General features: G+C 53.4%; 1 protein-coding gene across 2 annotated transcripts in view; it reads right to left on the bottom strand.

Annotated features, from left to right (window-relative positions):
* The window catches only part of LOC142905865 (dual specificity tyrosine-phosphorylation-regulated kinase 2-like), an 81,266-nt gene extending 68,382 nt beyond the window's left edge, over window positions 1-12,884 (bottom strand). The window contains exons 1-7 of one of the 2 annotated variants that reach the window (XM_076053121.1): window positions 12,628-12,884; window positions 11,808-11,847; window positions 8,816-8,915; window positions 7,362-7,522; window positions 6,364-6,500; window positions 1,901-2,047; window positions 1,291-1,429 (exon numbers count right to left, since the gene is read on the bottom strand). In XM_076053121.1, coding sequence (XP_075909236.1) covers window positions 1,291-1,429; window positions 1,901-2,047; window positions 6,364-6,500; window positions 7,362-7,522; window positions 8,816-8,915; window positions 11,808-11,813 — 690 coding nt within the window. In that variant the 5' untranslated portion in view covers window positions 11,814-11,847; window positions 12,628-12,884. The remainder of the gene's footprint in view (window positions 1-1,290; window positions 1,430-1,900; window positions 2,048-6,363; window positions 6,501-7,361; window positions 7,523-8,815; window positions 8,916-11,807; window positions 11,848-12,627) is intronic. The other variant, XM_076053122.1, reaches the window with a different exon arrangement.
* Window positions 12,885-12,906: the final 22 nt, after the last annotated feature.

Genomic DNA, 12,906 nt, shown 5'->3' with positions numbered 1-12,906 from the left:
GATGAACCTGTGACATCTACATCTGCAGAACGTGAAGAATCAATGGCATATTCGTCTACAGAATGTGAAGGACCAGTGGCATCTACATCTAAAGAACGTGAAGAACCAGTGGCATCTACATCTACAGAAAGTGAAGAACCAGTGGCATCTACATCTACAGAAAGTGAAGAACCAGTGGCATCTACGTCTACAGAACGTGAAGGACCAGTGGCATCTGCGTCTACAGAATGTGAAGAACCAGTGGCATCTGCGTCTACAGAAAGTGACGAACCAGTGGCTTCTACATCTACAGAATGTGAAGAAGCAGTGGCATCTAAATCTACAGAACATGAAGAACCAGTGGCATCTACATCTGTAGAACGTGATGAACCAGTGGCGTCTACATCTACAGAACGTGAAGAACCAGTGGCATCTTCATCTACATAACGTGAAGAACCAGTGGCATATACATCTGCAGAACGTGAAAAACCAGTGGCATCTAAATCTACAGAACGTGAAGAACCAGTGGCATCTTCGTCTACAGAACGTGAAGGACCAGTGGCATCTACATCTGCAGAATGTGAAGAACCAGTGGCATCTACATCTTTCGAACGTGACGAACCAGTCGCATCTACATCTACAGAATGTGAAGGACCAGTGGCATCTACATCTACAGAACGCGAAAAACCAGTGACATCTATATCTCCAGAACGTGAAGAACCAGTGGCATCTACATCTGTAACCAGTGACATCTACATCTGCAGAACGTGAAGAAGCAATGGCATATTCGTCTCCAGAATGTGAAGGACCAGTGGCATCTACATCTACAGAACGTGAAGAACCAGTGGCATCTACATCTACAGAAAGTGAAGAACCAGTGGCATCTACATCAACAGAAAGTGAAGAACCAGTGGCATCTACATCTACAGAACGTGAAGAACCAGTGACATCTACAACTACAGAATGTGAAGAACAGTGGCATCTGCGTCTACAGAACGTGAAGAACCAGTGGCATCTACATCTACAGAACGTGAAGGACCAGTGGCATCTACATCTACAGAACGTGAAGGACCAGTGGCATCTACATCTACAGAACGTGAAGGACCAGTGGCATCTACATCTACAGAGCGTGAAGAACCAGTGGCATCTACATCTGGAGAACGTGAAGGACCAGTGGCATCTACATCTACAGAACGTGAAGGACCAGTGGCATCTACATCTACAGAACGTGGAGGACCAGTTTCATCTACATCTGTCAGAGTGCCGAGCGTCGAAGCGAGCGTCCGCGCCCCCAGCCTGCCCTCCGCTCACCAGCTTTATGTCCCCGTGGACGATGCCCCGGGACTTGGCATAGGCGAGGAAGCGGAGGATGCCCCTGGTGTAGGCCCTCGCGATGTCCTCGTCGATGTGCCCCTGCCCCATGTCTCTGAGCAGCCAATGGAGGTTCGTGCTGTGACGGGGAGACAGAGGCGTCAGCGATGCCCCTCTCTGTGGGTCTCTGTGGGTGGTGGTGTGGTGGTGGTGAGTGGGTGGTGATGGTGGTAGTGGTGATGGTGAGTGGTGGTGATGGTGGGTGAGTGAGTGGTGGTGGTAGTGGTGAGTGAGTGAGTGAGTGGTGGTGAGTGAGTAGGTGGTGGTGGTGGTGGTGATGGTGGTGATGGTGGTAGTAGTGATGGTGAGTGAGTGGTGGTGCTGGTGGTAGTGGTGATGGTGAATGAGTGAGTGAGTGGTGGTGGTGTTGGTGGTAGTGGTGATGGTGAGTGAGTGAGTGGTGGTGCTGGTGGTAGTGGTGATGGTGAGTGAGTGAGTCGTGGTGGTAGCGGTGATGATGGTGGTAGTCGTGATGGTAAGTGAGTGGTGGTGATGGCGGTAGTGGTGATGGTGAGTGAGTGAGTGGTGCTGGTGCTGGTGCTGTTCGTACCTCAACAGCTCCATGACAAGGCATTTATGTCCTCGGAAGGAGAAAGTCTCCAGGACTCTGGCAACGTTGAAGTCCACGTCGCTACGGTGGCTCTGCAGCTCCATGGACATCTGCATCTCCCTCAGCTGGTTCTCCTCTTGCATGGAGCTGCGCGCGAGTGAGCGAGTGCACAGAGAGAGACACAGAGACAGAGAGACAGAGAGTTTAGACATAACGTAGAGGAGGGATGGTGGTGATGGTGGGGAAGGGTGGTGGTGGTGTGGGGGTGGTGGTGGTAGTAGTCGTGATGGTGGTGGTAGTGTGGGGGTGGTGGTGGTGGTAGTGTGATGGTGATGGTGGTGGTAGTGTGATGGTGATGATGGTGGTGGTGGTGGTAGTGTGATGGTGGTCCGGCAAAACAACCCCCTACCTCCGTGCGGTGCCGGACGGGCAACTCTGTCGTGGAGAGTGCTGTGGGGAGAGGTCCAATTTTGATTGGCTCCTCCCCTCATGGCATATGTGTCCACCACAGGGGCTAAACGGGGGCTCTGGACGGGTGCGAGGGGCTGGTAACCCCTCCACCTTCAATTAATTACCACTAAACCACGAGTTAAACTGAAATATGTAACTAATAAGCTTGTGCCGGAGGCCCCGGGGGGCCAGGCATCTATGACGTCTCCTGGCCAAACCCCAATTGGCGGAGCCAGGAGATTGAATATCTACCCTCGGGGCTCCTCCAGAAACAACGAAAAGTCATTACGGGTGGCCACGTGGAATGTTCGAACGCTCACTGCGGAGGAGAGGCTGCCACTCCTCTGTCGGGAGCTGGACCGGTACCGCCTGGATCTCTGTGGCATTCAGGAGGTCCGGTGGACCGGCTCTGGCTCCTGCCACCATGAGGGGTGGACAGTCCTCTACTCGGGGCAGCAGACTGCCAAACAACAGGGTGTGGCTCTTCTTTTGAACAAAAGAATGAAGGGGGCGTGGGAGCGTGGCGGTGAGGTGTGGGAAGCTGTAAGTCCCAGGCTACTTTGGGCTCGCCTTCCCATCAACCGGAGGCGAGGAATGGTGGTCGTCGTTACTTATGCCCCCATTGAAGATGAACATCCGTGGAGGGATGCAGGCAAAGCCGATGAGTCAGATGCCTTCTATGACCTCCTGTCGCAGGTGCTGGCTAAAGTGGCCCCTCGGGATAGAGTCATCATGCTGGGTGAATTCAATGCCCGAGTTGGTCATGATACTGGCACCTGGTCTGGAGTGATTGGAGGGCAGGGGCCAGATCAGCTCAATAACAACGGTAGGAGGCTGCTAGATTGTTGTGCAGCCCATGGGCTTGTAATTACCAACACGCTGTTCCGGCATCGGCGCATCCACACAACATCATGGATGCATGCCGGGTCCAAGCAAGAACATCTGCTGGACTACATAGTGACGGACAAGCGGATGCGAGCCCATGTCCTTGACACCAGGACCTACCGTGGAGCTGATCTGCCCCCTGACCATCGACTAGTCATCTGTAAGATGCGCCTGCCATTCTTCCACTCCGATGGTGGGTATTCACCCAGGACCCCATTCCAACCTAAAGTGGCCTGGTCTCAGTTATCTGATGAAAGTTGCAAGCGAGAATTTCATCATCGCTTGCGGCTGGGATTGGCATCGTCCCTGACTCCTCCTGATGTCGAGGATAAATGGGCGAGGTTTAGGACTGTGACTCATGCAGCTGCAATGGCTGCTTTGGGTACGCGGTCCAGACCTCCCCAGAGACCCTGGCTGACAGAGGAGGTGTTCAGGATGGTTGAGAAAAAGCGACAGGCCCACTGTCATCGGCTACAGAATCCCACGTCAGAGAATGAGGAGGCTTACCGCAGCCTTCACTCGGAGGTTCGGAGAGCCGTGAGGCGCTGCAAGGATGGGTGGTGGTCGCGGGTTGCTGAGGAGATGGAGTCTGCCTCAGTGGCCCGTGATCACAAATCTCTATTTAACTCCATCAAAAAAGTAATCTGCAGCGCCACACCTATTACCATCATTAGGGGAAAAAACGGTGACCCAATCTCCAACCCCCAGGAACAGGTTTGCAGATTTGCTGAGCATTTCTGTGAGGTCCTGGGGGAGGGAAAATCCCTCAGCCAGGAAAACATTGTGGCACAAAGTGAGGATGACCCTGCTGAGACTGCGGTGCCTCAAATATTGGAAGAAGTCACCCCCTGTGAATGGCTGGCTGAGGTGCCATCTGTTGAGGAAGTACTGAAGGCAATCCGAAGTCTGAGACGAGGAAAGGCAGCGGGCAGAGATGATCTCCCAAGCGAAATGCTGAGGGAGGGCGGCGTTTGTGCACAGACTGCCCTATATGACATCATAACAACAGTCTGGACCACTGGACGGGTTCCGCAGGATTGGAAGGATGCCCTGGTGGTCCCCCTTTTTAAGAAGAGGGACCGCACAGACTGTAACAACTACAGGGGCATCTCACTCCTCAGTGTGCCGGGAAAGGTCCTGGCAAGGATTATTCAACATCGCCTTGCCAGGCACGCTGAGGAGAGGCTTGCGGAGTCCCAATGTGGTTTCAGGAAAGGGCGGTCCTGCACAGATGCCATATTTTCTGTCCGTCTGCTACAGCAGAGGTGTAGGGAATTCCAACAAGACCTACATCTCTGCTTTATTGACCTGGTCAAGGCCTATGATACCATCAGTAGGCCTGGGCTCTGGGTTGTTCTTCGTGCTTTTGGAGTACCTGACGCTCTGCTCACGATCATTAAGGACCTTCATGATGGTGAGCGGGCCCGGGTAAAACTACGTGGCCGGGAGTCAGAGCCATTCGCTGTTAACCTTGGGGTGCGACAGGGATGTCCTCTGGCTCCCCCATTATTTAACATCTATTTTGACCACGTAGTTCGTGAAGCCTGCAATAGCTGTACCGGGGGAATCTCCATATAGTACAGATATAATGGGAGGCTGATCGACGCCCGGGTGCGGTCAAGGGATGGCTCCCTATAGCTCAACCACGTTATGTATGCTGATGATTTGGTAATAGCTGCTCATTCAGAGGAGGAGTTGGAGACGCTGCTGCTGAGACAGGAGCGTGCCACTAAGAGGTGGGGCCTTACCATCAGCCCCACCAAAACTAGCACCTGCCTGGGTATTTTGTGCCATCGGACACTCCACCCCCACAACTCTCAATCGGTGATGGGGCAGTTGTGGAGAGAGTGGAGAGTTTCCCATACCTGGGCAGTGTGCTTATGACTGGCTCCAGTTTAACAGCAGAGGTCTCTCTCCGAATCAGTCGAGCGGCAATATATTTTCATCGGTTGCGTAACGCTGTGAGGAAGCTACCTGGTCTGTCGCTCCGCACTAAGCTTCACGTCTTCTCAGCCACGGTCATTCCCTCCCTTCTCTATGCTTGCGAAACGTGGAACCCCTAATGGAACACCTTCGCCGGTTAGAAACATTTAGGCTGACCTGCCTACGATCCATCCTGGGTTTAACCAGACTGGATTGTGTGAGGAGCTCACAAATCCTTGAAAGATCTGGGCAAGGTCCCATCGGTGAGCTCCTCCGGCGGGGAAGGCTGCGATGGCTGGGTCATGCCGAAACAGCTTTTGTTCGGCCGGATTGAGGGGGCTAGGCGGGCGCGGCACGGGCTAGAGAAGAGATGGAGTGATGTGGTACAGGAGGACGTGGAGCTGAGTGGACTTGCCAATGACTGGTACCAGCGGTGTCAAGATCGGCCTCTGTGGAGGAGGCTCGTGAAGGACGCTACTGGGCAGTTGGAGGTAGTCGCCCTCCAACAACAACGGAGGGCGGAGGAGCGACACTCAGAATAACGAGCGGAGTGCCGGGTGGCTAAAGCACAGCAGGTTGGCACAGTAGGGGGCAAAGGTGGTGCATCAGCCAGTCATCTCAGTCAGTCCACCCGTGGCACCTGGGTCTGCCCCGTGACCTCCTGCCAGCGGGCGTTCGACACTTCACGTGGCCTCAGGGTGCACATAGCCTGGCACAAGCGTCGTGGTGACGTCACCGCCACTTAGTGGCGAATGGCGGTTGTTGTTGTTGTGATGGTGGTGGTGGTAGTGTGATGGTGGTAGTGTGGTGGTGGTAGTGAGAGAGGGGTGGTGGCAGTGGTCGTGATGGTGGTGGTAGTGTGATGGTGGTGGTGGTAGTGTGATGGTGGTGGTGATGGTGGTGGCAGTGGTCGTGATGGTGGTGGTAGCGAGAGAGGGGTGGTGGTAGTGTGATGGTGGTGATGGTGGTGGCAGTGGTGGTGGTGATGGGGGTGGCAGTGGTCGTGATGGTGGTGGGTGCTCGAGCGAGTCAAGTAAAGGATGTTTCAGCCATAGTTTGTTATTGTTGTCACTGTGAGTGTTAGCTCACAGTGACAACAGCAGTCCCATAGTTGGCCCATTGTTGTTGTTGACATCGTTGTTGTTGTTGTTGTTGGTGCTGCTGCTGCTGCTGTTGACTGCACCGCTGCACCAGGGCCCACTCACTTGGAGGGCGAGGCGAGGATCTTGAGCGCCACCATTGTCCGAGTCTTGTGGTCCAGACACTGCACCACCACGCCCTGTCCGCCATGCCCAATCGTCTCGTTCAGCTCGAAGCGGTAGTAGAAGTGCTCGTTCTGGACCTTGCAGGGGTCACGAGGGAGGTCACGCGGAGTGGTCAGGGTGAAGGTCAAAGTGGGGTCACGGGGAGGTCACGGAAAGCATCAGGGTGAAGGTCAAATTGGGGGTCTGTGTGTGTCTGTGTGTGTGGGGAGTGGTGGTGCAGCGGTTAGCGTTACGCTGCGTTATCAACCTGGCGACCCGGGGTTCGATTCCCACTCACGGCCAACACCAACAGTGACGATTATCTGAACCGGTCCCGGGCCTCCCCTAGGTCGACTCAGCCTCAAATGAGTAGCTGGTGCGGTGTGTAAACATCGCCACTGGGGAGACAAAGGCGGTCGGGCGTGGTGCTGGCCACCCACCCCCTCGTGTAACGTTCTGGCCTTCATAGGTGCTCGCTAACAGCACTTGCCCCTACAGTCTGTGAAGGCTATATAGGGGATCTTTGTCTTTGTCTTGTGTGTGAGTCTCACAGGGATGTAGTTGTGTGTGTGTCTGTGTGTGTCGGTGTGTGTCTGTGTGTGTCTGTGTGTGTCTGTGTGTGTGTCTGTGTGTGTGTGTCTGTGTGTGTGTGTCTGTGTCTGTGTGTGTCTGTGTGTGTCTGTGTCTGTGTGTATGTGTCTGTGTGTGTCTGTGTGTGTCTGTGTTTGTGTGTGTGGCTGTGTGAGTGTCTGTATGTGTCTGTGTGTGTCTGTGTGTATGTGTGTGTCTGTGTGTGTCTGTGTGTGTCTGTGTGTGTGTGTCTGTGTGTGTCTGTGTGTGCGTGTGTGTCTGTGTGTCTGTGTGTGTGAGTCTCACAAGGATGTAGTTGTGTGTGTCTGTGTGTGTGTCTGTGTATGTGTGTGTCTGTGTGTGTGTGTGACTGTGTGTGTGAGTCTCACAAGGATGTAGTTGTTATCGTCGTCGTCATATCCTCCATTGGCCACGCCCCCTCGGCTTTCCTCCTCCCCCTCGTCCAAAGTAAAAAACCAAACCGCGTCCATGGCGGCGAGCTCCAGCTTCTGGCGCTTCGTCAGGGAAGTCTTGAAGATACGCTGGATCGCTGCACACGTGACAACAACAACAACATCAGCCACAACAACTGAAGCTATCAACTTGTTTTGTATACACAAACCGCGCTATGCCCCCCCCCCCCCCAAAGTGGCTGGTGTCATCATCATCGTCGTCATCATCACCGTCGTCATCATCGTCATCATCATCATCGTTATCATCACGTGGCAGACAAATGCTCTAAACGCATTTTTCTACAGACTCAAAGAGACCCACAGAGACTCATTGAGACCCACAGAGACCCACAGAGACTCATAGAGACCCACAGAGAGCCACAGAGACCCACTGACACCCACAGAGACTTACAGAGACTCACCAGAGACCTTTACTAATGCAGAGGAGTCAAATGGAAACGTGTCGTCAGGTGTGCCGTCCGGCGCGATGGCGTCACGAAACGTGACGTCATGCGCGCCGGGCGGCTCCATGACGTCACGTCTCCCCTTGGTATAAAAAGGGGAACCCCGTGACGTAGGCGGGGTCGTTGCTGGAGCCAGGGCTCGGAGTAGGGTGGAACGGGGGGAGCCAGGGGCAAGAGGGTAGGAGTAGGGGATAGCACAGCGTACAGGGCTGGAGGTGACCGCGCTCCTCGGTCGGCCGGGTTGGCTGAACCCACGGTCGGACGCAGAGGAGGCAGCACGGGGCAGCCGGCTGTGACGGGGGGGCTAGTGGGACGTAGCCCGGGACCCCTGGGGAAGTTGTTACACCCTCGTGTACTGTAATAAGCTTCGAGTAAACTTACGGCGAAAGCCCCTAAACCTCCGAGTCGTCGGGAACCCTTCAACGCTAATGTAGACCCACGTGGCGGTACAGGTTGCATCTACGAAAGTTAAACTTCTTTTTGGGTCTGGGTGTCTCTGTGGGTCTCTGTGTGTCTACGGGTGTATCTGTGTGTCTCTGTGTGTCTATGAGTGTCTATGGGTGTATGTGGGTGTCTATGAGTGTCTCTGTGTGTCTATGGGTGTCTCTGTCTATGGTTGTCAGTGTATGTCTATGGGTGTCTCTGTGTATCTATGGGTGTCTCTGTGAGTATCTCCCCGCTCAACATTTAGAGGAATCAACATCACCACGCTTGTATCCAAGTGTTATTTGGCTGCTGCTATGCATTTCCACGCGACAGCGACAATGATGATGACGACGATGATGATGATGACGACGATGATGACGGCGATGATGATGACGACGATGATGATGACGATGATATCAGCCCACTTGGTTGAGCTGCTTTGATCTGAGCTGCCATCATTCTTAGACTTTGATGATTCTCCTGCTCCTCTCTCGTTCTTACCTTTGGGTGATTTGGGGCGGATTAACGTGGAGCTGGCGGTCAGCGCACTCCACCTGGTGATAGGCGGAGGCTGCCTCCCGCTCGGTCCAGCTTGCCTCGTCTACACGCACACAAATTCATACATACATACACAACAACAACCGCCATTCGCCACTAAGTGGCGGTGACGTCACCACGACGCTTGTGCCAGGCTATGTGCACCGTGAGGCCACGTGAAGTGTCGAACGCCCGCTGGCAGGAGGTCACGGGGCAGACCCAGGTGCCACGGGTCGACTGACTGAGATGACTGGCTGATGCACCACCTGTGCCCCCTACTGTGCCAACCTGCTGTGCTTTAGCCACCCGGCGCTCCGCTCGTTGTTCTGAGCGTCGCTCCTCCGTCCTCCGTTGTTGTTGGAGGGCGACTGCCTCCAACTGCCCAGTAGCATCCTTCACGAGCCTCCTCCACAGAGGCCGATCTTGACACCGCTGGTACCAGTCATCGGCAAGTCCACTCAGCTCCACGTCCTCCTGTACCACATCACTCCATCTCTTCTCTAGCCCGTGCCGCGCCCGCTTAGCCCCCTCAATCCGGCCAAACAAAAGCTGTTTCGGCATGCGGTGGCTGGGCATGCGGGCTACATGACCCAGCCATCGCAGCCTTGCCTACCGAAGGAGCTCACCGATGGGACCCTGCCCAGATCTTTCAAGGATTTGTGAGCTCCTCACACAATCCAGTCTGGTTAAACCCAGGATGGATCGTAGGCAGGCCAGTCTAAATGTTTCTAACCAGCGAAGATGTTCCATTAGGGGGGTCCACGTTTCGCAAGCGTAGAGAAGGGAGGGAATGACCGTGGCCGAGAAGACCTGAAGCTTAGTGCGGAGCGACAGACCAGGTAGCTTCCACACAGCGTTACGCAACCGATGAAAATATATTGCCGCTCGACTGATTCGGAGTGAGACCTCTGCTGTTAAACTGGAGCCAGTCATAAGCACACTGCCCAGGTATGGGAAACTCTCCACTCTCTCCACAACTGCCCCATCACCGATTGGGAGTTATGGGGGTGGAGTGTCCGATGGTACAAAATACCCAGGCAGGTGCTTAGTTTTGGTGGGGCTGATGGTAAGGCCCCACCTCTTAGTGGCACGCTCCTGTCTCAGCAGCAGCGTCTCCAACTCCTCCTCTGACTGAGCAGCTATTACCAAATCATCAGCATACATAACGTGGTTGAGTAATAGGGAGCCATCCCTTGACCGCACCCGGGCATCGATTAGCCTCCCATTATATCTGTACCATATGGAGATTCCCCCGGTACAGCTATTGAAGGCTTCACGAACTACGTGGTCAAAATAGATGTTAAATAATGTGGGAGCCAGAGGACATCCCTGTCGCACCCCAAGGTGTACAGGGAATGGCTCTGACTCCCGGCCACGTAGTTTTACCCGGGCCCGCTCACCATCATGAAGGTCCTTAATGATCGTGAGCAGAGGGTCAGGTACTCCAAAAGCACGAAGAACGACCCAGAGCCCAGGCCTACTGATGGTATCATAGGCCTTGACCAGGTCAATAAAACAGAGATGTAGGTCTTGTTGGAATTCCCTACACCTCTGCTGTAGCAGACGGACAGAAAATATGGCATCTGTGCAGGACCACCCTTTCCTGAAACCGCATTGGGGCTCCGCAAGCCTCTCCTCAGCGTGCCTGGCAAGGCGATGTTGAATAATCCTTGCCAGGACCTTTCCCGGCACACTGAGGAGTGAGATGCCCCTGTAGTTGTTACAGTCTGTGCGGTCCCCCTTCTTGAAAAGGGGGACCACCAGGGCATACACACACACACATACACACACACATACACATATACACACATATATACACATACACGCATACACACACATTCATACATACTTACACACACATACACACATACACATTCATACACACACACATATACACAGACATACACACATACATACACACATACATACACATTCCTACACACATACACATTCATAGATACATATATACACACACATACACACATACACACACATACATACACATTCATACACACACATACACATTCATACATACATATATACACACACATACATATATATGTATATATGTATACATATATGGGTGGTGTTTGTAAGTGTGAGTGGTGTTCACAGGTGTGGGTGGTGTTTGTAAGTGTGGGTGGTGTTTGTAAGTGAGGGTGGTGTTTGTAATAGTGGATGGTGTTTGTAAGTGTGAGTGGTGTTTGTAAGTGAGGGTGGTGTTCGTAAGTGAGGGTGGTGTTTGTAAGTGAGGGTGGTGTTCGTAAGTGAGGGTGGTGTTTGTAAGTGAGGGTGGTGTTTGTAATAGTGGATGGTGTTTGTAAGTGAGGGTGGTGTTCGTAAGTGAGGGTGGTGTTCGTAAGTGAGGGTGGTGTTTGTAAGTGTGGATGGTGTTTGTAAGTGAGGGTGGTGTTTGTAAGTGAGGGTGGTGTTCGTAAGTGAGGGTGGTGTTTGTAAGTGAGGGTGGTGTTTGTAAGTGAGGGTGGTGTTGTAAGTGTGGGTGGTGTTCGTAAGTGTGGGTGGTGTTTGTAAGTGAGGGTGGTGTTTGTAAGTGTGGGTGGTGTTTGTAAGTGAGGGTGGTGTTTGTAAGTGTGGGTGGTGTTTGTAAGTGAGGGTGGTGTTTGTAAGTGAGGGTGGTATTTGTAAGTGTGGGTGGTGTTTGTAAGTGAGGGTGGTCTATGTAAGTGAGGGTGGTGTTTGTAAGTGTGGGTGGTGTTTGTAAGTCTGAGTGGTGTTTGTAAGTGTGGGTGGTGTTTGTAAGTGAGGGTGGTGTTTGTAAGTGTGAGTGGTGTTTGTAAGTGTGGATGGTGTTTGTAAGTGTGGGTGGTGTTTGTAAGTGAGGGTGGTGTTCGTAAGTGAGGGTGGTGTTTGTAAGTGAGGGTGGTGTTTGTAAGTGTAGGTGGTGTTTGTAAGTTAGGGTGGTGTTCATATGTTGAGTGGAGGGGGCCACGCCTACCTGCATGGCGTTGCTGTGCTCCGTAAATCTCTCGGCGTCTCTGCGTGGAGAGTGGAGAGTGGGGAGAGTCAGGCAGAGTTCAGTAGAGGGCGATTGCACCGCTACCACGTGGACTCACATTGTTAGCACGGACTCACGCACCACAAACCCACATCCTCACCACGAACCCACCAACCTTCACCAAGAACCCACATCCTCACCACGAACCCTCACAACTCACCACAAACCCACATCTACACCACAAACCCTCACAACTCACCACAAACCCACATCCTCACCACGAACCCTCACAACTCACCACAAACCCAAACCTACACCACGAACCCTCACAACTCGCCACAAACCCACATCCTCACCACGAACCCACACAACTCACCACAAACCCACATCCTCACCACGAACCCACACAACTCACCACAAACCCACATCCTCACCACTAACCCACACATCAAACCAAGAACCCACATCCTCACCACGAACCCACACAACTCACCACGAACCCACATCCTCACCACGAACCCACACAACTCACCACGAACCCACACAACTCACCACAAACCCACATCATCACCACGAATCCACACAACTCACCACGAACCCACATCCTCACCACGGACTCTCACAACTCACCATGAATCCTCACCACGGACACCCACACTCACCAATAAGCCACAATAAGGACCCACACAACTCACCACGAACCAACACTCTCACCAAGAACCCACACAACTCACCACGGATCCACAACACGGACCCACACAACTCACCACAGACCCAGACAACTCACCACAGACCCACAACACTGACCTACACAACTCACCACGTCAATGGCTTCAGCAGAAGGTGCTCAGCGATTAGGATGATGAAGAATCTGAAGATGTCGACGCTAAAGACGAAAAAGCAGCCGCCTCCTTCACGTCCGTCTCGAACTGTGACGAGCCACGTGGCCACGTGACGTCACCGATGACGTTCAGTGCGAGGGAAGTGACCACGCCCACGCCAAGCCACGCCCACGCGGAGCCACGCCCCTGCCGAATGACGTGGATAACGCGGCCACGCCCCCGGCAGCCGGGCGCCCCCAAATCTACAGCTTCTACTT

The sequence above is a fragment of the Petromyzon marinus genome, chromosome 59 (assembly GCF_048934315.1).
Source record: "Petromyzon marinus isolate PM22_M1 ecotype Great Lakes invasive population chromosome 59, UKy_Petmar_22M1.pri1.0, whole genome shotgun sequence".
NCBI lineage: Eukaryota > Metazoa > Chordata > Hyperoartia > Petromyzontiformes > Petromyzontidae > Petromyzon > Petromyzon marinus.
Note: the sequence above shows the minus strand (reverse complement) of the source record. Positions and strands in the feature narration are given on the sequence as shown.